The sequence below is a fragment of the Chelonoidis abingdonii genome, chromosome 6 (genome assembly GCF_003597395.2).
Source record: "Chelonoidis abingdonii isolate Lonesome George chromosome 6, CheloAbing_2.0, whole genome shotgun sequence".
Taxonomy (NCBI): domain Eukaryota; kingdom Metazoa; phylum Chordata; order Testudines; family Testudinidae; genus Chelonoidis; species Chelonoidis abingdonii.
Window position 1 is genome coordinate 105800830 of NC_133774.1, and position 26551 is coordinate 105827380.

Consider the following 26551-nt stretch of genomic DNA (forward strand, 5'->3'; position numbering starts at 1 on the left):
GCCAGTGCATAGGAGTTTTGAGTGCTGTCCAGAGTGGTCAGTGGTGATCTGTGGGATAGCTCCTGGAGGCCATTAACTTCGATTTCCGTCCACACTGCACTAAATTCGAATTAGTAAATTCGATTTTAGGGTTACTCCTGTGGTTTAGTAGGAGTACTAAAATCGATTTAAATAGCCCTTTAATTCGAATTAGAGGGCTGCGTCATGTGGATGGGTGCTCCATAAATTCGAATTAAAGCCGTTTAATTCGAATTTAAGATCTCGTGTAGACATGGCCTTGGTCTCCTCCTTCCTAGGGGAAGGAGAGGCAGAAGCCCTTCTTGGTATTGTGGTGCCAGGAAGAATTGCACCTTCGTCCATATTTACCTGGATCTTTAAGGGAATAATCCAGTTCACTCCTAGAAGCCTTTTGAGAAAATCAGGGGGTATCAGGTCTCACAGACCAATCCAGGTTCAGGGTAAACAAGCTTGACCTTTGGCCAGCCTAGCAGTCCTCTCTCTTTTATTGGCAGCTTTGTAACAATATATCTCACCAAACTGCAACAGATGTACTCCAAAAATATGAAGATCATGTGAACACCAAGAGATCACTCCACGGGTGCAGTTTTGGCCCCCCTTCTCTGTGGGGATACAGATGGAACAGTTCCTTTAAACCACTACAAATTTTGGATGTGATCAAGATCATTATTATTTCTTACATCACTCATACTTCCATTCATTCATTTTCTCAGCATTTCTTAAAAAAGTCTTTTTACTGGCAAAAAATTGAGAACTAAAATTTTACTTATTTGGATAAAGGGCTCTCTCTTAGCAAAACAGCTTTCAGAGTTTATTAATACAAAACTTAAGGTAAGAAAAAATTAGGAGTGTATAAACAAGAAAACCTGAAACTTCTTCAGTCTTCTGGGATTTCACCATCCTCCATGAGTTGTTGAAAATAATTGTTAACAGTTCCAAGATCGCATAATTGGTTGAAAAACCATACTCAGAGTATGTATCAATGGTTCGCTGTCAAATTGGAAGGACATATCTAATCGGATCCCGCAGAAGTCTTTCTTGGTTTGATACCATTCAATATTTTCAGTAATAACTTGGGTAATAAAGTGAACAATGTGCTTATTAAATTAGCAAATGACAAAGGTCAGAGGAGTTGCTAGTATTTTGGAGAACAGAACTAGAACTCAAAACACTCTTGACAAATTGGAGAATTGGTCTGAAATGGTCAAGATGAAATTCAAGAAAGACAAATGCAAAGCATTACATGTTAGAAGGAAAAATAAAATGCACATATATAAAAGGGGAAATACTTGGCTAGGCAGTAGTACAGCTAAAAAGGATCTGAGGTTTATAATGGATCAACAAATTAAATAGGAGATGAAGTGATGTAGTTGCAAAAAAGGCTAATATGATTCTGGGTGGGGGGGGTGTTTGTTTTTTTTAACAAGAATGTTATATGCAAGACATGGGAGGAACTGTCCCACTGTACTTGGACTGCTGTGTCCAGTTTTGAGCAACACACTTTATGAAAGATTTGAACTGGAGAGAGTCCAGAGGAGAACTACAAAAATGATCAAAGAAAACCTGATCTGTGAAGAAAGGTTAAAAAACTGGAAGTGTTTAGTCTTGACAAAGGAAGACTGAGGGAGCAGAGGAGAGTTGATAAGTCCTCAAATATGTTAAGGGCTGTTATATAGATGACAGTGATCAATTGTTCCCCACGTCCATGGAAGATAGGGCAAGAAATAATTACCTTAATCTGCAGCACAGGAGATTTAAGTTAGATACTAGGAAAAACTTTCTAAGTCTAGCTAAACACTGAAATGTGTTTCCAAGAGAGGTTGTGGGATCCCTGTAATTGCAGGTTTTTAAAGAAAAGGTTAGACAGACACCTGTCATGGTATACTAAGTACACTTGGTCCTGTTTCAGTGCAGGAGGTTGAATCAGATGACCTCTTGAGGTCCCTTCCAGTCCCACATTTCTATGAAAAATGAAGTTTATAAACTAACCCTTACTCTAATAGGACCACTTACCACTTATCACCTTACACTTACAGCTCCTGTTTTCTAGGCAATAATAAGATATTTACTTCTAGTGATGAGACAATCTATAAATCTTTCTTTCTTTTTTTTTCTTCCCTCTGGGGGTGAAGGAGGGATCTGAAAAATTCTCCAAAGTCAAAAATTTGTCTGGGTTTGCAACACAATTTTTTTCATAGTTTTGGCCCTCTTTAGTGAAATTAATGACTAGAATATATCACTGTTTGAAGATGCAGCATTCTCTAGGCCAATCATGCCTCTCTTCCAGCCCTTCCTTTCTTTTTGGTCTTACAATGTTTTAACTTTATGATAAATTACAAGCAGCAAATGTATTATTGTCTCAATGATAAGAAAAAACCAGCACTGAAAAGAAAGGTTGCTCCAAAAATTAGACTGCTTCCACATTATTAATTGGGTCACAACACATATCCTATCCTTTTCACATGTGATACTCTAAAGATTACACATAGCAAGGAAATGAGGAAGAAGGGACATTGCATACATACACAGTGTGGATGAGTTACATTTCCAGTGTTAACTTTTTGGAATATCTTGACTTTTGACAGTTTGATTTTGTAACCAGAAAATTCCATCAAAACTAGAATTTTTTGCATTTAATTTTCCTGTTTTTCTAAGAAAAAAATAGAAAGATCCTGAGTCCTGTGGCCTTGAGAGCTTACAAGATCCACCAGCTGTGACAAGAGAGCTTGAAAGCACCTTGATTTTGATAAAAACTGCAGTCTTGCAGAGCTTAGGGTAAAATCCTACCTCCACTGACATTAGTGGCAAAACTCCCTTTGACTTTAATAGGGCCAGGATTTCATCCATTGACTCTCAGGTGTGCCAGAGAAAGTGTTTGTGAAATAATTTTTGGGATGACACCAGGCCTGGACAATTTCAGCCTCAGAGGAATTTGTTGGGAAAGCTATGAAAAACCGAAAAAAGGAAATGCAGAACAGACACTCTATCTATCATACTTGTATAACTCCCATTGCCTTACGCTCTTCCATCATGTATTTTACCTGCAACACCGCTGAGAGAGAGAGAGCGCTATTATTCCCATTTTACAATTGGGAAACCAAAGCACGGAGAGGCTAAGTGTCCAAAGTCACACAGGAATCCTGTGATGGAGCAGGAACTTTAACCCAAGCCTCTTAAGTCCTAAACTAGTGCCTAAACCACTGGACCATCCTTTTTCTCTTGGAAGTTGGATCTCAATTATAATTACAGTGGATATTATTCATACCTGCTGCATTTAAGTTGAAAGGTCAGTTTCCTAAGTCCCATCTTCACTCTGCAGTGGTCAGGAGAAGCTGACCTTCAGATTGAGGGTCTGTATTACCTCATTATCTGATGTGTTCAATATCAGCTCATTATCTCAGTGGTCTGAATTTGAGAAGACTGCATGATGCTCCATGACAATTATGATCCCCACAGCAAATGATTTTTTTTTGTTAATAACTGTTTAAATATTGTCTGAAGCTCCATGGGAAACATTAAGCACTTGCTAGTAAACTTATATAGCTATCAGTTACACAATCCTCTACTGATATTTCCTTTTGAATTTTTTACAGTTAAAAAACAACTTCACTATACATTGTGAGTTTAGACAAACAATACGCTTTAGCATCACAACCCCTTCCCCCCTAATTTAATGGATAAATAAGACTTGTCTGGGTACCCGTGAAAGATAAATAAATATTAACTCTTCGTCAGTTGTTGAACCATTTCAAAAAGCCAACATGAAGATTTATTAGCTTAGAGTGCATATGAACATGCTCAGAAGGCAGACAAATGTGTTGCCTAGCAACAGTGCATTTTACATCCCTCATCATCCCCAAATATGGAGCAGGCAGGTCAAGCCTCTCATTAGCAACCCAACAAAGGTATTCCAGGGTTTTATTTGTTTGTTTGTTTATTCTGAGTTTGGGTTTAATTATTCTATTTGAAAAAGATCCAACAGCCCCTCTTAAAAAAAAGTTTAAATATGCTACACAAAGATCTAACTGTAACAAAAGCTGCTATTCCCCAAACCACCAGGATTTATATGCACAATCACACATCCCCTGCAATTTGGTGATTTATTTTTAAGCTATAAAACAATTAGTCCTTTAAAAGCTGATGCTGTGATTGACTGGAGGGAGCAGGGGGAAAATAGAAACCATCATTCCCCCTCCCCTTTCTCCCTGCCAGAATTTTTTTAATGGATTTTTTCCCCAAACAGCTCCTGTGCTACAGCTGCTAATAAAATTATCCTGAAATTAGCTCAATAATAAAATTATACCCAAACAGAACAACACTTCACAAGGATTAGGACCCACAATTTAAAAAATCCAATTCTCAATTTAACATTGACCTTGTATCAATGGCTCTTCATTCACGCCTCGCTTTCTTAACCTAAATACATTATCTCATGAGAGAATTCATCTACGTTAATCAGACAATATTGAAGAGAATAAGATCCTCTCATCACCACAAACAAAAAGCAAATGGAACTGCAATTAGTTTTCTAGGTTTTACTTCAAAAGTTTACAACACTGGATTCATAGGATGAGATTTTCCAGAGTTCACACTCCAACATTTCCCATTTAGACATCTGAGTGAAATGGCCGGTTTTCAAAAATGTTCAGCAGTTTCCAGTGACAACAGTGAGAGCTGCTGAATGCTGAGCACTCTTGGAAATCTGGTCACTTCATTTGGGTGGCCACACGAGTGTGGCGTTTTAAGATTTGGCCCCAATTGTGGTTCTGAGCACTTAAGAGAATCTAATCCATATGCTCTATAAAACTGCATGTGCTTCAGCATCCTGATAAACTTGTAGCAAACATCCCTCCAAGATTCTGTCCACAATTCCACTAAAGCCATTCTCTGGTATTAATAGCAGCAGACTGAGAATAGTGCCATCAAGTATTACTTAAGACTCTTTTCAGACACCCACATCAAGTTTAATGGATTTTTACATATAGCTTCAAGATGAATAAGAAGAATATATTTTGCTTTTTGTCATCTTCCGCCCTCCACCCCCACTTTTTTCCCCCTCCGAAAGACAGGAGATAATGCATCTTCAGATGAATTTCCCAGAAGGGTGTCATTTACCACGAAAATATTTCATTCGAGCAGTTGAAAACCATAGAAGAGTGAATGTCCTCTAGAGCCTCATAATCCCCTAATAATGGTAATAGATCTTGTGTTACTATTCACAAGTGACCTCTCAGTCAGACAATTTAATTTTTTCCCCCTGCAGCATGGTTGGTTTCACACACAGTGTAATAACAGTTTTTGCACAACAAGACAATTCATCCGATTAAAAGGACTGTATAAAGTCTTTCATGAACAGCATGTGTCAGTGCAGTTCAGTAATGATTTGATTTAAGTCAGCCTGATAATATATGCACTGTTATTCATTCTTTGGCCTTTTAAAAAGATTCTGGACTTTCTTCCAGAATGTTTCAGACCATTACTTCAACACTTTTCGGCTGGTAAGATATCTAAAAAGGGATCAAATATAATCACTCATCTTGAACAATAAAACAGGCTGTCAGGCTTCTGTACTAGGGTAGGAGAAAAAACAGAAAAAGTAAAGAAAAAATGATCTATACGCTTTATGAAAAGAAAGGGGGGGAGAGGGGTGCTGTGTGCAAAACTGGTTATTGCAATCATTTTTACTAAGAAAATTTCTGCAATGCTCCATTAATTTATTATATATACATTATAGTCTCAGTGTCAAAAGGTTTTTCAAGATTGAAATGGAAGACCCGTTTTTGAGCCCTAGTCACTGTCATGAGGTAGAGTTAAAATAAACGCTAAACCTAAGGAAGAGATGTAAAGTCTATGCAGCTAAATTCAAGCAATAAAGGTAGGGTTCTACTCAGACAGCTTCTCCATGACCCTCTTCCATCCAGCACATTACTCTGCCACATACAAACTAGACCTGCACCATGAAGTATCTCTAGCTTTGCTCTAATCATCAGCACCACAAAGCAGTGGAATTACATCAGCAGTAGAACCACTGATTATTTTGAATACTAAAATGGACTGCACAAAATTCCTCCTGGATCTTTTCTTACTGCTAGCTAGCTTTTTATACTGTATTAATCACCATGGCATTTGAGCACCTCCACAAACTCTGCTAGGTCAAAAGTATTCCACCACTTTACTCCATTCTGCATCTCTTCATTCAATTCTACCTATACGCCCATCACTATCCCTACTGAATCCCTACTTATTTAGACTATTCAGACCAGGGTTACGATGACACGATGCTAAGAACATCAGCAGCCACCAGTCACCTATCTATAGTAATCATCTAAATGTTTCTAACATCAACGGAGATGAAGTGTGTTAGTAATGGTGGCAAAATTTTGGAAAATGTCCCTAGTGTACTAGAGCTTTTCTCTCTTGCTTTCACTCATAACTTTCAGACTGTTGTGTCTCCTCCAGTAGCAGTACCACCTGTATCATGATCAGTGGAACTGGAGTCAGAGGGTCCATGTTCCGGGGGCGGGGGGGCAGGTGAAGGAGGGGGAGTGTTATTGAGGAAACACTAGGAAAACGGAGAATGTGGGGAGTGGGCAGGAAGCAATGCAGCCACTTGGACAGAGCAGTCTACAGGGTTTAATAAAGTTCCACTTATTCAAATTTAGCTGCATTCAGCTTCGCTTGGTACTAATGAAATACTGCCTCAGTGGTCTGGCCTCAGGCTAGCTGCTGCCTCACTCAGGGGCCAAGCTCCTTCCTGCTCTCTCCACCATCTATAAGGTGCTGGTCTCCCCAGCCCATTAAGGACTCACTGCTATTCCCCAAAACCTTTCAGGCCCTGCACACCATTTTGAGAAGCCCATACAAAACTCCAAAGTAACACAAAATGCGCTATTCATGCTAGCGCTGCTAGGACTTAGGGGCCTTTCACTCTGCTCCAGGGGTAGTCACAAGAGCAGAAGTTCCTTTCTGCAGCCCCTCTTCAATTGAGCTGCTTTAGCCCTCCGGAGGAAACACCTACTCCCTTCCCAGCTGGATCTGATAACTGAACAGAGCAGATTGACTCCTATCTCCCACACATCCAGGAAACTATGAGTGGAAGAAGCACAGCCCTTTATAAACAGATAGGGACTCAAAGATTCATTTAGCTAGGCAGGACAGAAGAAGGCCCAGAATTCATTTGGGGGTGCGGGAGGTAGAATTCATTAACTAAGAAAGAGCCCAGAATTTACCAACTGGGAGATTGTGTGAGGTATACATATCAGAATTGGTTTTGGTGTTTGGAAGGCAGAGTTGGTAGAACTGATTAACTGATGTAGTATGAAAGTTCAGAATTATTTTACTTGGGAGCGCAAAACTAGTTAATGGATGGGGAGAACTGATTTTATTTAGGAATGCAAAATGTATTAGTTACTATATACCAGATGACTACCAGACTTCCATGCTCCACCCCAGAAGCACTAGCAGCACACTGGGAAAGTGATTCCAGTGCTGTAGATGCATAGGATGGACTGTTTGGTCCAGTCAACCTGCTTTGAACCCTTCCATGAAGCTGCTGTAACAGCTCTTAACTAGTCTCCCCTTCTAGCCCTTGGTAACTGAAAAGGGAGTATGGCTAGAATAGTCCATCATGGTGATCCCCAGGTCCCTTTGGAGCAATAAGCAGCCAGCATAAATCAGAGCAGCCTCAGGGTTGCTCTAATTTATGCCAGGCACTGGACCGGAATCAGATGGCCCCAGGACTGGGGGGGCGCAGTGGTAGTTTAGTTCCACTTTGCTTTATTCCCCCAGCACCACCTCGACCTTGCACTCTGCACAGCTCAGCCAGATGGAACAATCTGGCCCATAGTTTGTAAAAGGCCTTGGGATCTTTTGGCATGAACAGTGCTATATAAATGTACAATGGTATTATTATGCAACCTTCCATACAAAGCATTCACATTTCCCCTGTAGCACTCATCTAGAGACAACAGGGGATATATCCCCACAAAATTAAACACCATAGTTTACTACTTGCTCCAAGTTTTAAAAGATTACCTACAAGAATGACAACTGTAATACTATTATGTGGTTCTAGTAAGAAGATACTTGAAGTAAGATATTTTACATTCTTTGCAGAAAAGCATTTTAAAATGTACAATTATCTAAAACAAGAAGTCACTGTCTGCACAGTGCCTATTTGCAGACCAAATGTGACCCAATTAGAGAATAACAAATAGTTATGGTTTGAGTTTCAGGTTTTATGTAGTAATTCCCAATCCATTTGGATCCACCTGCTGCTGGTCATTAGGAAAAAAAAGCCAACGTAATTTTAAACTTCATTTCATCATTGTATTGGGTCACTGGAGCTACTTGTGTCCAAATATTCCACAATATTAGCAGAGGTTATTCCCCTAGCCAGGAAGACCCTTCTACTTACAGTGAAGACAGACCACCTAATCTAATGTTTGATGCTGCCTCTGTCAGTCTTTAATATATTAGCACACAAAAGCCTATCCTTAAGATTTAGTCATACAGTAAGCAATGCAAGACACTTCAGACTAGAAGTTACACTCTGGGTCAAATTCTGCTCCATCACACTTCTATGAATCTGGTGTAACTCCACTGACTTGCATTTAAGTTTATCTCTGAATCTGTTAAATTGAAGTCAGTGAAGTTACTCCAGAGTTACACCAGTATCACTGAGAGCAGAATCTGTCCATAGGTCTTCAACTCAACTCATTCTGCCTAGGTACTGCAGTCTGCAGATTTCTGTAGGTTAATATTCTCTCTCTCTTTTTAAAATTATTTCTTTACTGAATTTTGAACAACCATATTAAAAAGTTAGGAAGTGAGGCATTAACATTCACTGTTTCAAGCTGTGGAACGTACTATTATTTATCTCACACACAGCTCAGCTACAGAGCATCTAATTCAATCTAAGATTATATCATGTGCCCTACATTTAAATTTGTTAGTAAACACGTGTACCAATTTGAGACAGGATTATATGCTATTAATGTTTGTTTTAAATGCTGAAACTTAACCCATGAATTTCCTTGCAAGAAAAAAAAAACAGAGTTAATGACCATAAGGAGGAATGTAGTATATTTTAATCAGCTCATTTTCACCTTCAGGCACAATATTGCTCTAAGTTTAGTTTGCTTTTGCTTACCCTGACCCTCCAATCTGGTTATGTATTTCTGACTTAACTGAAGACCTACTTTGGAAACTGATTTCCATTTATTAGACAACTGTTGCCAAGAGAGAGTTATGTCAAGGAAGCAGACATCAGCAATTTAACCCCCTCCTCTGCTAAACAAAATAATGCAACTACATAAAGAAACATACCCAAATATAATGTCCTATAAACTTATCTATCACCGCTGGCTTGAGACCGCAATATCGTGTCTGGCCACCACCTTCTGTTGCCTATAAGCTTTACACTCTGTCATTGTTGTCATTTTGATCAGCCATTTTCCCCTCACTTATATTTCAGTTTTATATGTAATGTATGCTATGCCACATTATTTGTCAGTGCTTTTGTGCTGTTCCTAGCATGCCTGTTTTAAAACCACATGTATGCTTCCTGGAGTGAAGTACTAAACTTTGTTTGTTTTAAATGTGCCCTGATTCTGGTTACTACATCAAAGTTTTATTGTGTGAATAAAGTAAAAACGTTTGCCCCATCTTTCCTGTAACTGATAGCTCATACAAGCCACAGAGGAATGAGGTTTGCTTCTCAAGCATAAGAAGTGACCGTGGAAGATAAAGAATCAGCTGAACCCTAGTTATCAATAAAGGTCTTTTAGCTGATAATGTATTTCATATAACAATTCTGAATCCATTCTAACTCACATTTTTAGATTAAAAGAAAGATTCTGTGATAAAAACTAGAGACCTTCTGCTAATAATAAATTCAACAATGAAACACTGTACAACTCAAATACCTGAGTTTTTCAAATCCAAAATGCATTTTTATAGCAGCAAATGCGATGACCTGGGTTTAACCTGTATTCTGATCCATGACTATGCAAATAATTTATAACAGACTGCTACTGGCACAGTGCACATTACAGTACAAATCTCTGTATTTTCCCATTACTCAGCCTCAAAAGCAACTTTTAGTCCCAACTGAAGACCTCAAGCAAAGACATGCAAAGCCATTTGAGAAGGAAGGTTTTAAAAATTCCCCAAAATAGTTTACATTTTTCTGTTCTGAAGGAATACAGTATAAACTTTCCTCAAAGAGACACCTGCAGACTGGAATTCCCACCAAGCAACACTACCATTTTGGAAAGTTGTCTAGTTAGAGTCACTTCAGGCTTTTGTGTTGCAAGTTGATGTTTTTTAGTTGCAAAAGATTTATCAGGAAAATAAGTCTAGGGGTAGGATTTCCAAGTCATTGTTTTCCCTTCCTCTATATAATCAAGGTCTTTGCAACTAGGTATTATACAATCTAAGTGTGCTATCTGAAAAAACAAAAACAACCAAGGGTACTGTATTTTATACTGAATTGTTAAACAAGGATGCCTTTTAGGATTGTAGAGTGCAGGTGAGGGAAGCAATGGGAGTCCGAAGCCACAGGGCGCAACAGAGGCAGATTCCAGCAGGCCCTCTTGACACAAAAATCTGAGCCTTCTGTCTAACAGCACTAGTGCAAAGTTCTGACTAGCTTATGTCCTTTTTGTCTTTGCTCTGTGATATGCAGCTGCTCTCTAGAAGGCACTAGCCTGCAGACTACACAGCTTCTTCTGGGAACTCTGCAAATACCAATTGCTGTCCAGTCTCTGTGCAAATAGTGTTACCTTGAATTTATAACTACCTGTGAACTCTCTAGAATGATACAGTATCTTATCAACATTAGCTCAATGATAGCTGCATAAATTTTGTGCACAGCACGACACAAGAACTTCAAATAATAAAATGAACAAAAGACAGCATCTCTCTATTTAATTCACACAAATGCACGGAAATACAACAAGGGTGAATTACCAGATAACCTCTTTCCACTCCACTGATGGCTACATGGGGTTTGGAACGCACATTAGATGGGTCTGCTGACAGACTAAGCTGGATGTCACCCTTAGCTTTGCTTTGCAATTTTGTCTACTTCTCTTTATTGCCATGTCTCTTGCTAATGTATTACACTCATTGTTTACTTCCAGACTTAATCAGCCTCATGGACATAGAAGTGGCAGCAAACTACCCCACCATATGCACATAGATCTTTTGCAAAGCACTGTAGTGTGGGTTCCCTCTTGGTAATCTGAGAGAGACCATGAGTAAAATGACTTCAGGGCATTATCCAGTTCCTGGAATCTCAACTGCATTGCAGAACAATGCATCCAAAGGGCTTTTTGTTGGTTTACACGTAATACATTTTATCCTTTTTTTCACAGTAGCAAGCTTGCAGTTCATGTAAATTAACACATTTTACAGATTCTTCCATGCCCACACAATGCTCATAAACTTGATGAGTAACTCCAGAACAAGAGTTTGCAATCTTTTCCAGACTGAAAGCCACATTTTTTTTTATCTGTTGTCATACGTCTGAGAATGAAAGGGGTCAGCTAATATGTCCATGTGACCTGGCCAGCATATTTGAGGTCCAAAGCTTTTAAATCTGCCAAAAAATATAAATAAAAGGAATGTTTAAAAATGGGAGGGAGGGAGTCTAAACTTTTGAAGTGATGTGTTTTTTTTAAAAAAAAGAAAAAAAATATTTCAAAAAAGTTATAGGAAAATTAGGAAGGAAAATCTCAAAAACCATGACCAAAAACAAATGCAAAGCTACAGGGGGAAAAAAGACATGCGCAAAAGAAAAATACCCAACTCAGAAGAATAAAAATATCCAACAAAAAAAAATTCATATGCCTTCCAAACCTATGTGCATATGCAGCCCCCTCCATTTAACAGAGAAAGAATAAGGAAAAACAGAAGACATAAGCACAAAGAATACTGAGAAGAGAAAGAGAGAGGAAGTTGAATAATAGGAGTTCAATAGGTGACACAGTGCTAGTACCAGTATCAAAGGTATAGTTACCTCTGAAGGCACTGCATGATGGCCCTGACTGAGCAAAGCACTTAAGCATGTGCTCAAATGTAAGCACTCGAGTAGTCCCATTCAATTCAATGGATCAGGACCAGAGGACTCAGCATCCTACAGAAACAAACCCATAGTCCTCAAACCACATGTTGCCAAATCCTGCTCTAATGGGTGTGCAAACTAACATTTGAAACAGAAGTTCATTTAAGAACTGGACAAAAAGCTGGTCTTTGTGTTACAAGAGCATCTCTAATTTTTAAAGGACTCTCTCTTGCTTTCCAACATATACGGCCATCCAACATCTTGACAGATGAAAGGAGATGTGACAAAGTCAGTCTGTCAATGGTGCTTAGCAATGATATCAGAAAAGACCCTGATGTGTGAGTGGCAAACCTTCCCACTCCAGGTGGAAGGTGAAGAATACTCTGCTTCCTGGCTCGCCTGTGGACCTCCGCCTAGGCTCTCTGATGGCTCTCCGCAGTGACTGCACCAGTCTAAACTCGGTTTCTCCAAACTGAACTATTGTGGGCAGGATTTTCCCAGCTGTCACGAGGAATGCTGAATTTCTTGAGGCCTTGCTTGACCTTGTCATTATAACGGAGTTTTGGCTTTCCTCTGCATCGCAGGCAGTTCTTAAGTTGTTCATAGAGCACAGCCTTCAGGAGACGATCTTGAGGCATGCATTCCATGTCTCCCAAAGCCTGTGAGCGTCCAGCACAGTCTGCACAGACTGTAGGCCAGTTCTGTCAAGGGTCTCATTATTAGTGATTCATTGGTGTTAAGTAACTCTAAGGATTTTTCTAAGACAGTGGAGGTGGAAACTGTTCAGTCTCTGCTCCTGCTTGGAATATGCAACCCAGATTTCACAAGTGTGAAGGAAAGTACTAGGGACACAAACCTGATAGACACTTTGTTTGTTCAGAGTTAGCAACTTGTTACAAAGACTTGAGGTAAATTTGCCAAAGGTAACTTAAGCTTTGCTGATTTTAGCATCAACTTCCCTATCAAGGTTAAGTGAACTGGTAAGAATTGAGCCAAGACAGCAGAAGTGATCCATGTTCAACATATAAACATGAATATTTTATGATCTACTGTATTGTCTTAGTTTAGTACCCCGACTTAAATAATACACACACACGACAATCTGGTGTTATGACTGATAAATTATAAAGCCTGGTATCTATTTTTGTCTTTCAACTTACGCAGATATGTATATGGATATTGTGAAAAACCTGACTTGAATTTGGAGGGAGTGAAGTAGACAAAAAGATAGCACAGACTATTCAGGTAATTTTGAAATGTAAGTCTATAGACATCAAGGGACTCTGAGATCATCACAGTCACCACAAGAGGACTGTGATTTATGAGGTCACGAGAAGCCAGAAATGGCTTACTAGACTTTTCTCAATTTTGTTGCATTGTATTCTTCATATATATTGGGTAAGATCACAAATAATAGTCATTTTTTTAAGCTTGCAAACTTACAACTAAAAAAAAAAAAAAAGAAGAGAAAAATAATCTGAAAGGGAGATCATTACAAAAAGGTGAATGTGCTAAAGCACAAACACCTTATAGTTTGGAAAACCTTTTTCTAATTAAAGTTTCAAAAGTTACCACAAGAATACACCCAACACCATTTTGGACTTACTTCCCAGAACATTCAAATAAACACATAGCTAAAAGCATATAATACTGCTTTGCACTTCCATAACAGTTCCTATTAAAGGTCTCACAATATTTCACAAACTTTAGTTAATCCTTACTACTTCCCCTGAGAGATTAGCCCCCTTTTACAGACTGAAAAAACTGCAGCTCTACTGGTTCAAGTTCACACAGCAAGTTGATGACACCAATATTAGACTGGTATAACACCACTTAGAACACAGTAACACTTTAACAATAATGCTTTTACAGCTTCAGTGATTCACTACTTATAAAGGGCAAATTCAAGACAGTCACCATTGTGCAGCCACCAGAATGAAGAAGTCACAACTCTCAGAACTCATTCCATTTTGGTTTATTTTTTAAAAACATGCCTCTTATTTTATTGCATTCCACACCCTGAAAAACATCCCTGAAAAACTAAAAACTCTTCAGTTACTGCACAGCGGTAAAACATTTCTCTCTTCACCGACATTAAATAAAAAAGGCTAGTGAGCAATTTTACACAAGACACAAAGAGCACACCACCCATATGCATTCAATGAACACTGCTAGTGGAAACGCAACAGAGCAATCCATTAATGGTCAGATTTTACCTGAGAGGAATCTGCCTTGGCTATATCCACAGTAGCACTCAGTACTTCACGAAGACTCTCTCCATTTTCTTGAACCAGGAGGTAAGCAAGGAGAAGAAAAACATGAGTGGGGACTTGATTCATAAGAGGTAGCAGTGATTTAATAAAAGACAACCAGACAAGCACTGCAGACTTCTCTTTCATGTGCTCTAGGATCCTCCAGGTTGTATACAATAAATTGTACGTACTGGTTATAGGGAAGATGACCTTGCAGGATGACTGGAAAACAGAAACAAATTAGTACAATGAAAGATTAAGTCCAAATCTCGAAAAACAAAAAAGTAACAAATCCAAATTTCCCCACCTAAACTTGTTTGAGATATTCTATTTCTTAAAGGAAAAAAAAATTAAATTAAATTACAATCTCTCTTTCTTTACTTGCTTATCCATGGGTTCTGTCGCCAAAGACCAATATGATTCAAATTCACTGTTTCTAAGTTCCGCTCTGCTTAGCAGCAATCATCACTATTCCTGATGATAATTATGGTTCTATTTCCAAACTGAAGTGGAGAATATGAAGCTGGAGTATATTAAAAGTACAGGTCTGTCACATCGTACGCTGGGGTTATGTTCCGCAGTCAGCGCGTAAAGCGAAAATCGCGTATAGTCAAAATTACATCGAGTGTAATGGCGGGCAGAATCGCCCGCACTACAGGTACAGTATTAAAATTGTTATTTTTCTCTTTTTTTTTTTTTTTTTTATTTTTGCCGACCGCGTAAAGCATTCAGATGCAACAGACCTGTACCTGTTTCTGACAAAAGTGCCTGCTATTTTGGAGACTGTCATGTTGCTTTAAACTGCCAGGTTATGAATTGAAAGAGAAAATGTAAGTTACGCATGACCTGTTATGTTTTTGGTTTACTTTTTTGCATTTCATCCAGCTTTGGACAACACTATTAAATTAACCAATGTTATTTTTCAGTTCCCATGTTCTAGCACAGGTGTAGTTGTGTAATATTTGGGTTGAAAATAACAGGGAAAGATAAAAATCCCAACAAGAATCGGTCAGCTATTTCCTTTTTTAAATCGTGGAACAGTTTCAAGGCATATTATTGTTAATTAAAAGACAACACTAATTTAGAACAAACTACCTGACATTTTTTTTATTAAAACTGGATTCTCTTATAAAAGGAAATGTTTTCCAAGTGTTCTTCCACACCCAAATCTAGATTACAACTGAGAGGTAGCTTTAGGGGATGAAGCATTTAGATGCAACACATTTTATGTATGAAGCAAGTAAGGAATGAATTTGAAAGGAGGTTTCCAGCTAGAAACTAGAAATTGACCCATAATTCGGACTCAGTCAGGGTCAAGACTTGTTCATCCCTGAATTTCCAAGTGGAAAAGATATTTTGTATGAGAAGCCATAGCAGTTCTACATAAATCTTCACACCTTAACTTTAATCACATTGTTTAACGTAATGTAAATTTATTTTGATTAATGAGAACTATAACGTCCCTGTACTTTAAATAACCTTTTTAGAATAGCATTGAAATTAGAATTAACTCTTACTCCAATATTTATTCCATCAGTTATTGTATGTGAAAAATTCAACAACCTGCAACCCACTGTTCCTTTGTCAGATGAGACCATTTAGAGCCAAATTCTCCCCTCAGATGCACCCAGGGGTCTCATTTACTTCAGTTGCTATCATAGAGGCTGATTTAAGATCAGAATGTGGCCTGATGAGAAAGTTCAGGATCTTTAGGTTCTATTGTTAGGGGCCTGATTCAGCAGGATATTGGCTTACTGCAGCTCCCTCAGGCATCTGAAAATCAGGATCAGTCCCTAAGATGTAATTTCACCACAGCTGAAACCAATACTAGAATTGAGGGGCATAGGTGGTTATACCCACACCTCAAATTTCTCAAGTTGAATAACGGAAAATAAATGCTGAAAAAAAGCTGGAACACCTAAGTGTTTTGGAGTTTAGAAAGGAAAAATATATAATCACTGCCATTCCAATCTGAGGACTGTCGTGGACAGAAATCTAGCTGGGCAACTTCCACCAGAACTATGCAAGCACTGACAGAAAATATACCCCTTACTGGCAGAGACAGATGAGTTTTACTGTTGCATTTTTCAAAATATTTGAAAAAAAAAAACAAAGAAAAAAAAAACCCCAGAGTTCAGGCATGTTTTCTACCGAATCCTGTGATTCAGAGACTGTTCTCTGGAGATACGTTTGTTTTCCTTACCATTAAACAGTAGGAACAGTAGTAACCTACACAGGCGTGTAACATTCTCTCACAATGACTTACTGCCTTTCTGACACATTGTTCTCTTGGGAAGAGAGGGGAGGGAGTCTCAGCATTTAATTGGAACAATTTCATTTGTATTTGTGCATTTCACTGAAATGAACAATGACTGTGGTGGTAATAATTTCTACATAATAACTATATGCAGTGGAGCTGGAAAAATACAAGCCCTTATGTTACCATGATTCTCCTCCCCTCTAGAGAATCATGTCTCTTTCCCCTCCACATTTTTGGGAGTACTATTGTTTATTCACAGAACATTTGCCAGAAAGTTTAGTGATGGCTAGCATTAACATTTAGCAGCTAAGTATTTGTTTACTGTGCTCTGACAATGTGTTCCATGTTGCACTGTAAAAAGACTGACAGGATGCCTGTTCCAAGGGTTTACAATCTCATTTAGACAGACAGTACAGACACAGCATATATTGCACTGTAAAAAGACTGACAGGATGCCTGTTCCAAGGGTTTACAATCTCATTTAGACAGACAGTACAGACACAGCATATATTGCACTGTAAAAAGACTGACAGGATGCCTGTTCCAAGGGTTTACAATCTCATTTAGACAGACAGTACAGACACAGCATATATTGCACTGTAAAAAGACTGACAGGATGCCTGTTCCAAGGGTTTACAATCTCATTTAGACAGACAGTACAGACACAGCATATATGTGCCAGTGCCTTTTACTGAATGAAGTAATTGCTCAGTTGTATGTCATGGTAGTAAAGGACCTAACTAATGGAGATTCTTCTGTCTTAAGCGGTAAAGGCTTGTGCTGTCAGAGGAGGAGGAGGATTCAAGTTGTAGCCCCATGTTGCTATGATTTGCGAGCAGCACAGCAGAAGTCAAGTAGTTGTAAGTACCCACAAATTGGTTACAATATACTAGATGGGCAAAGAAGGATCTCATTTCATGTTTAATATTATTGATTGATTGAAAAATCGTGTCTGCTGTGGCACATTACTGAGGCTTCACTGAACGAGAGAATTTATAGGAGTATGAATGGAGAGAGGATTCTAGTTCAGAAACAGCAACTCTGTCCCCAGAAGAAATGACAGCCCAGAAAAAGACTCAAAGAGGCGAGTGAGAGAAAGATGAAGGGAGCTGGTAAAGTTGTGCACAGCAAAGCGGGATTCTCCGATTGTGAGCCCCTGGAGGCAGGGACTGTTATTTTTGTACAGCATCTGCCACAGTGGAGTTCTAATTCTTATTGGGATCTCTGAGTCCGAGGGCATTCTGCTTATTAAATCACAGGAAGAAAGGAGAGCAGAATAACAAGCATGAGCAAAGTAAAGCCTTGAGGGCCTGTACTAGGAACCTCACTGATACAAGAGGAGATGGTTGCCAGTTAAGGATCAAAGAAGGGATGGGATGTAGTCTGGAAGGGAAAATGTTATTCACTGAAGCATTCTGGGTGGGCTGCATGGCAGAGATTAGAAGCTCAGAGACATAGCAAATTAGAAAAGTTGAGGCAAGAGATGAAGACAACATTGACAAGGGTTTTCCCCGTAGGAACAGAGCATAAAGCACAAAAAAGAACACGTGGAAATTCCATTTAAGATTATATTCTGTTAGTGATTTGACCCTGGTGCACAAATTCACCAAGCATGTGGGAACACTAAAAAACTACATTCCTGGTCCTAAAGTTAAGAAATATCATATCATCATGACACTATTTAAGTCCGCAGTATACCCACACCTTGAATACTGGAAGCAGTTCTGGTCACTCCATCTCAAAAAAGATATAGTCGAAATGGAAAAGGTAAAGAGAGGGGCAACAAAAATTATTAGGGGTATGAAACAGCTTCCATATGAGAAGAGATTAAAAAGACTGGACTGTTCAGTTTAGAAAAGAGGTGACTAAGGGGGAATATGATAGAGGACTATAAAATCATGAATAGTGTGGAGAAAGTGAATAAGGAAGTGTTATATGCCCCATGACATAACACAAGAACTAGAATTCATCCAATGAAATTAACATGCAGCAGCTTTAAAACGAACAAAAAAGCAGTACTTCTGCACACAACACACAGTCAACCTGTGGAACTAGAAATGGGTTCTAAAAAGAACTGGACAAGTTCATGGAAGACAGACCTATCAACGGCCATTAGCAGCCCTATGCTCTGGATGTTCCTAAGCCTCTAACTGCCAGGGGCTGGGACTGCGGGGGAATGGATCTCTTAATAATTGTCCTGGTCTGTTCATTCCCTTTGAAGCTACTGTCAAAACACAGGATACTGGACTGGAAGGACCATTGGTCTGACCCAGTATGGCCATTCTTATGTTTTTAAGAACTACAAGTTACCACATGTCTCCGTAGCTCATCAGCCAGTACAGTAATCAGGTTTCTGGAGCCTTGAGGAGAAAATCTGGGATACAAGTCCTTAAAACATTTCCCTAGAACAGGGGCAGGCAAACTTTTTGGCCTGAGGGCGCATCGGGTTTCCAAAATTGTATGGAAGGCCGGTTAGCGGAGGCTGTGCCTCCCCAAACAGCCAGGCATGGCATGGCCCCGCCCCCTATCGAACCCCCCCATTCCCTATCCCCTGACAGCCCCCAGAAACCCAGTCCCTGACTGCCCCCCGTCACTCCATCCACCCCCGCTTTCCTGACTGCCCCTGGGGAACCCCTGCCCTCTGACCGCCTCGACCCACCACTCAGAATTCTCCTGCCCTCTATCCAACCCCCCTCGCTCCCTGACCCCTTACTGTGCTGCCTGGAGCACCGGTGGCTGGTGGCACTACAGCCACGCCACTCAGAGCACCAGGACAGGCAGCCAACTGTCCGGCTAGAGCCAGCCACGCCACCCTGCAGCACAGAGCACTGGGTCAGGCCCCAGCTCTGCAGCTGCGTTGCCCCAGGAGCTGGCAGCCCCGCCACCCAGAGCATTGCACTGGCGACAGAGTAAGCTGAGGCAGCAGGGGAGGAGGAACAGCAGGAGAGGGGCCTCCCAGCGTAGAAGCTCAGTGGCTAGGCAGGGGGACACACAGGCCATAGTCTGCCCACCTCTGCCCTAGGAAGATCTAGGGAGCCATCCACTACCAATATGATCTTGCCAGACTAAAAATAGAGGTATAAGATTTTAAAAGCTATAGAACAACTAAAACCTTTAGCTCAACTTGAGAAAAGCCTTCGCCTTTTGGAGCTTGGGATCCTGGGAGATCACTTGAATAACTAGACAGTACAGCTCTCTTTACAGAGAACTGAAATTACAGCATTTTATTCCCTGTGGTCGGAAGACATCTGTACTGATACCAGGCTAGGTTTCTGGAACAACCAAAGAGGAGTGCATCACTAGACAATTCACCGCATGCATCATCCTTAGCCTGCTGAGACAGGATTTAGTTAGTGCTACATGGTGCAGAGATGACCATTTAAGTTCAAAAATTATACACTTTGATAACGCAACGTAGTGTCTTAATCTAAGAAGTTCCCACTCATCTGTGACACAATATGTTTATCTTTTGTGGACAGGACATATTACTACATTACCTGGGCTGGCATCTATGGACTTCTGAAGAAAACTTTAACTGGAAGTGGGCCTCTAAGATAAATGGTTATTAGACGCAGAAACTAGAAGAAATGGTATGTTTTGCTGTCTCATGTGCACCACCAACCTAACTAATCTCCAGAAACAGTTGAAAACAGCTGTAAAGAGGCAAACGGAGCCTAACTTCTATAGTGCTGAGGATATCTAAATGAGAAGGTAGGCAGCTCTCATCTATCCTAAGAACATTTGGATGGAGGTTTTCAAAAGGAGTCTGGATAGTCATCTGTATTGGATCATTTAGACAACAAATCCTGCATCTTAGCAGGGGGTTAGACTAGATGACCTTTGCGGTCCCTTCTAATCCTATGATTCTATGAACACATAGATGGAGTCAAGAGGAGAACAACAATGATAAAGGATTTTGAAAACTTGGTCTCTGAAGAAAGGTTAAAAAAACATGGGCTTGTTTAGTCTTGACAAAAAAATACTGAGTGTGGACCTGAAACCAGCCATCAGGTATGTTAAGAGCTATTATAAAGAGGATGGTGGTCAGTTGTCCTCTATGTCCACTGAAGGTAGGACAAGAAGTAATAGGCTTAATCTACAGGGAGGGATTTAGGCTAGATACCAGGAAAAACGTTCTAACTGGTTTCTAATAGGTTTCCAAGGGAGATAGTGGAAATCTGCAGCACTGGAGGTTTTTAAGAACAGGCTGGACAAATACTTGTCAGGGACGATCTAGGTTTACTTGGTCCTGTCTCAGTGCAGGAGGCTGGACTTAACTTCTCAAGGTCCCTTCCAGCCAGACATTTCTAAGATTCTGTGGGAGAGGGAGAGAGAGTTCTCAGGCTCAAGATCCTGCATCAGTAAAAAAGGGGGCAGCAACAGTAAGTACAAAAAAGATTCCAAGATGATCAGTAGACACCTTAATAGGTGGTACTTTTATGCCCCCTTTGCCTTTATTCTCCCCCTCTCTCCCCAACAAAGCAGAAAGAGCAGAAAAGAGTGGTGGTTGATGAGACTACTGTTACAAGGAAGGGAATGAATAAGAGTACCATAAGCAAGAGTCTGAAGGAGGCAAAAGTTTAGTGTTCTATTGAGGGCTGCTATTTGGCTTACAGCACAGGATGAAGATGTACTTATACCCTTAAATCTGTATGAGCTGATATAAGGCTGTTTAAAAACAAAAAAAACAAACAAAAAAACCCCCACAGGTAGAAGCAATGCCCAAGCGCAAACTTAGCTTTTGATGCCTTCCTAGCACCTTCCATTTTACTCATCTTTAATACGTTTTGACAGTTTCCATGTCAAGTTTAAAAACACACACACACCACCTTTAGCAGTCTCTAATGTAAATTACTGTATGTAACAATGCAGAGAAACTGTTATATCCCCCCCCACAACCCAATCTGCCCCAAAAGGGAAGAGCCTTAATTAAATCTTTACCAATTTCTTTTTATCCTTTATGCTTTCCTGCTGTACCATTTCCAGAAGATTTATAGCCAGCTGTTGCCTAGTGGGGCCAGAATCTTCCTCCGATATGCAGTCTTCAGCTGCTGTTGAAGATAAGATCTGCAACACAGGCATCACCAAGATGATGGCTGTGGCTGGAATTTTCTGAGTTTCTGTACAAGAAAGGAGCTTGCAAGCTATTTGAGCAAGAGAAAAAAATTAGGTGGAAAAAAGAGTTACGCTTTTCAGTATGACATACACATTTTCTAGCAAACACTCTGATCAAGCACAGTAATAGTCCCCAAAAGAGTTGAAATATATATATATATACACATTGTACTGCCACAGTGCAAACTACTTTCCTGGTAAGGAAGACATCACCAAACGTACATTTCATGCCCTTTATACCAAGTCACCTGAGCACCTGACATCAAGAAACACAGAAATGGAATATTACAGAAACCCCTGCTTGTTAATGTATCAACAGGAAAAGTCTATTCTCTATTACTAAAACAGTAAGTCAAAAGCCCAGCCAAACAAATAAGCTATACGCTGTGCCCTCAAGATTGTCAAACAGAAGAACTGTCAGAAGGAACAGGTTCAGTAGGCCTGAACCCTGTGCAAAGGCTATCCTGCTGCTGGCTGGAAGAATTTAAACCCCAGGACAAGTCAGCAGATGCTAACATCCATGACAGGAAAAAAGAGGGGGAAAAGATCTCTGTTTGCCTTTGGCTCCACCATATCAAACTTTTATTTTTTTATTAACAAAAAATTACAGCTTAATACAATGAGCATTCCAATCACTGCACCTAACTTCAAAGACGACTGATTACAAAAAGACAAAGTCTTAAATTTAAGGAAACAAAACGAACGGGAAACCATGATCTTGGAAACTGGATATTCCAAGTAGAACTTTACCTAGGCTTAAGATGGGTTTCTGCTGACATGCTGGAGTCTGTAGCAGAAGTAAACCTAATCCAATTATGGCCTGTTCAACTGGAAAGTCCTGAAGAGGTAGAAAAAAAATGTTGTTTGAATATTTCAGTTTTGAGCCAGATGCAGTGTAGAAATAAACATATTTCTACTGCAGATCTTTTTTATGCACACAGTATATCTGTTCAAACCTCATAATTTAAAAGCAGCAACCTTTCCATAAAGCTAATCATCTGGAAAACATGAGCTTCAATACAATTCAAGTCTTGTATTAAATAGCCACAAGATTCTGATTAATTTCTCTATAATTTGGTTTAACCTATACTGGCCAGCTCCTACACTACATTCTACATTGAATCTAACCAGTCAGCACTAAAACATAGTAGCTGATATATGGGGACTTTATTATTTTACATTTTCTGGCTTTTTAGGTTTTGCAACGAAGAAACAAAAACAACAAAATTAAACTCAGGCTTCATATATCTACCATAAGCAAACGCTATGGTAAAAGCCTTATCAGTTTAGATAAAACAGTTCAATGTCTATGTGCTCTACATAAGCCTAGAGATCTTCAAAAATGGGTGCCTAAAGTTAGACTCCTCAGACCATATTCTAAGGACCTAAATAAGTACCTGAATGTCTAACGTGCTAAGCATCCTATGTTGATGTCAGTAGGAGCTTCTGGGTAATCTGTATTTTTTAAAAATATGTGCTACTTAGATCCCTTAATATGGATTTAGAAGCCTAACTTTAGGTACCACCATTGGAGAGGGCAATTTTATCCATAGTACAACAAATCTCTGTGAAAATACTGGGCCTGAAGCAGTAAAATTCACAGACAGTGGCAACCTGAACTCTACAATGGTCAAACTATGCTCCTAGATCATGTTTCTAATAGGGTGGAGTGATTTTCTCTAGGTAGCAAAAAACCTTTGTCACTTCAAAATAAAGCTACTTCAGCATTAATAATGAAAAGTTATTTAGACTTCCAATACATTAGAAGTTATTGTGAACTGTTTTAGACTTATAGCCCAATTTTTTCAAAAATGCATTAGGCTCCTATGGCAATATTTAGACACCAAAAGTTGAGATTTAAAAAGTACCTATGCAACTTAGGAGCACAAGTCCCATTGACTTGACACTGCAAACCCTGACTGATTACAGCCCGATCAAAACATTTCAGATTTCTTAACTTGTAAAAGTTCAATATATTGGAAGATGGTGCTTGTTGCAAATACAGAGCATGCTATTTGCTTATGGATTTTGTATTAACTTTGTGTTGGTCTCACAGTGAGGATAATGAGAACCTTTGATTGACTTTTTCGGTACAGTTGATCATTTTAAAAAAAGATTCTTAGCATGAAAAAATAACTGCATGTATAGATCCACTATGAAAGACCACCTTTAAAATGGCAACAATCCTTCCATTTAATGTAGCTTTTTGTATCTTCTCCCAAATTCCTACCTCTTGCAAGAACTCAACATTTTGCTCTATTAAGCAAATTGTAGATGAACATTCCCCTGTCACGTTCAGACAAATCTCACAGAAGCACAAAATCTGGAGACAAAGCTGGGATAACTGAACTTTCCAAAAAACAGGGTAGCGAAGCAGACTCCGGAATAATTCTTCTAGAAAGAACAATGCTTCCGTTATTTGTGACAAGTCCTTTATCTGTAGAGAAAAAGAGATAGCTTAAAAAAAAGTGTGTGTGTGTGTGTATGTGTTTTTTATTTTCCTTCTCCCTTACAAGATGTGTGGAAGAGTTTCGTTTTCTATAGCTGGTCCTAAGAGTTGTATAACTTTTTTATTGCAAACTTTTCAAGAAACACATTCAGAAATAAACTACCACCCCTAACATTCTATGGCTTATGGCAGGATCAGCGTTGAAACAGACAAGACTATCTGCAGTTTGAAACTCAGAAGTAAAATCAGACAAAAACTTAAAGAATTAACAAGCACTGCACTTTTCCTTAAGAGGGACGACAGACAGACATCCTTGGTTTTGGGTCCGTCGTTCCTGATTTGCTACTGCATGCAATTTAATTCCTGAGCTTCTCTGGGTTAGTGATTGCCAAATGGAACAAGCAGCATAGAGGTTTTCTAATGCTGAAGTGTTATTATTGAGACTCTCCCCACCCCCCCCCAAAAAATTCACTTTTCTTATTATCTAATCTTGATTCCAATTTCAGTCTCAAGAGATAGCAGGTCAGTATCTTATTCCCCTGAACTATGATGTAAGTTTATCTACAGAAAAAAATTGCATTTGAGTGTCTTGACCAAAAGTGTCATTCTATGTTTGGAAGCAGTGCAGAAGAGGATTCAAACAGCAGGGTGCTTCAATAAGTTAATGTGTTAGATATGAACGATGTTCTGCTCTTGAAAATTCCAATTCCAACCAAACCCAGCTGTTCTGATCAAAATTCTGGAGCTGGTGTTATGAATATGGTTTTGATCTCATCTACATTGGCATTTATTCCAAGGGATTAAGAACAATGAACCATCTGCTCAATCAGGCGCCTTGTGCCTGTTGAATTCATCAAGAGGAAAGTCTGCAGGTGACCAGCTGAACCTTTCACCAGTGGCTGCCACCATAAGACAACAAAATGATTATGAAGTGTTTCAGTATTTCTGTAATACATGTTAGCAGGACTAAACAAGGGGCAAGAAAAAGAAAGGATAAAAAGGGCTTAGGGATTGGAGAAGGAAGAAAGGACAGGTTATGAAAACAAGCTTATGAGTTCTTGGGCCAAAGATTTTCCTAGCTGCAGTGAAAGACATACTGTGGACAAGGGGACAGTGAAGAGAATCTAAAGCTTAGTACACTTTTATTTTCTTAAATGTAATTTCTAGCAAAACAAAGTTCACTCCTATAGTTGTGTGTTTTGGTTTGGGGGGAATAAAGCCGGTTCATAACTATTTTTCTGAGAAGTTTCCTGTGTCCCTTTTGAAGTCTATTAGCATCCTACGATCTTTAATGTATTTATCCTCACTACACCTAATATTCCCATTTTACAGACAGAGAACAAAGGCAAAAAGAGGCTATGGCCATGTCTACACTATAAAATTATTTATGTCATCATAGAGTCACCACAGTTATTAAATTTATTGTATGTACATACTTGGCTCCTTGTGTTGGTGGTGTGCGTCCTCACAAAGAGCACTTATATCAATTGCATTGTCAGTGTGGGGATTGTGGGATGGCTCCTGAAAGCCAGTAACAGTCAACGTAAACAATTCAGTGTCTACACTGAGGGATGTCTACACTACGGGATTATTCTGATTTTACATAAACCGGTTTGATAAAACAGACTGTATAAAGTTGAGTGCACGCAGCCACACTAAGCACATTAATTCGGCAGTGTGTGTCCATGTACTGAGGCTAGCGTTGATTTCCGGAGAGTTGCACTGTGGGTAGCTATTCCGTAGCTATCCCACAGTTCCCGCAGTCTCTTCCACTCCTTGAAATTCTGGGTTGAGATCCCAGTGCCTGATGGGGCAAAAAACATTGTCGCAGGTGGTTCTGGGTACAGCCTCACCCCTCCCTCCGTGAAAGCTGCAGAAAACCGTTTTGTGCCTTTTTTTCCTGGGTGAACTGTGCAAACGCCATAAGCACAGCAAGCATAGGACCCTGCTCAGATCAAGACCGCAATCGTGGACGTTGTAAACACCTCGGCGCATTCTCGTGCAGTCTATGCTGAACAGGACTGCAAAGCCAGGTGAGGAGGTGGCAGCTACGGCAGAGCGGCGATGAGAGACAATGAGTAATGGACACAGAATTTCTCAAACCGTGGGCCCCCTGCACTTTGGAGATCCTGCTGGTAATGGGGCAGGTTCAGCATTGAACGCTGATTTTGGGCCCGGGAAACAACCACGACTGGTGAGACCGCAAAGTTTTGCAGGTTTGGGACGATTCTCAGTGGCTGCGAAACTTTCGCGATGCGTAAGGGCACTTTCATTGGACTTTGTGACTTGCTTTCCCCTGCCCTGAAACGCAGAATACCAAGATGAGAGCAGCCTCACAATTGAGAAGCGAGTGGCAAAGCCCTCTGGAAGCTTGCAACGCCAGACAGCTA

The 26551-nt window shown here is 39.7% G+C and overlaps 1 protein-coding gene across 11 annotated transcripts in view; it reads right to left on the bottom strand.

Annotated features, from left to right (window-relative positions):
* FOCAD (focadhesin) overlaps positions 1–26551 on the bottom strand; it is a 211513-nt gene that overhangs the window by 130054 nt on the left and 54908 nt on the right. For 6 of the 11 annotated variants that reach the window (XM_032797563.2, XM_032797566.2, XM_032797565.2 and 3 more), the window contains 4 exons: positions 23943–24149; positions 22463–22550; positions 21539–21741; positions 14302–14559 (listed from right to left, as the gene is read on the bottom strand). In XM_032797563.2, the coding sequence (XP_032653454.1) occupies positions 14302–14559; positions 21539–21741; positions 22463–22550; positions 23943–24149 (756 nt within the window). The remainder of the gene's footprint in view (positions 1–14301; positions 14560–21538; positions 21742–22462; positions 22551–23942; positions 24150–26551) is intronic. The other 5 variants (XM_032797570.2, XM_075067301.1, XM_032797567.1 and 2 more) reach the window with 4 other exon arrangements.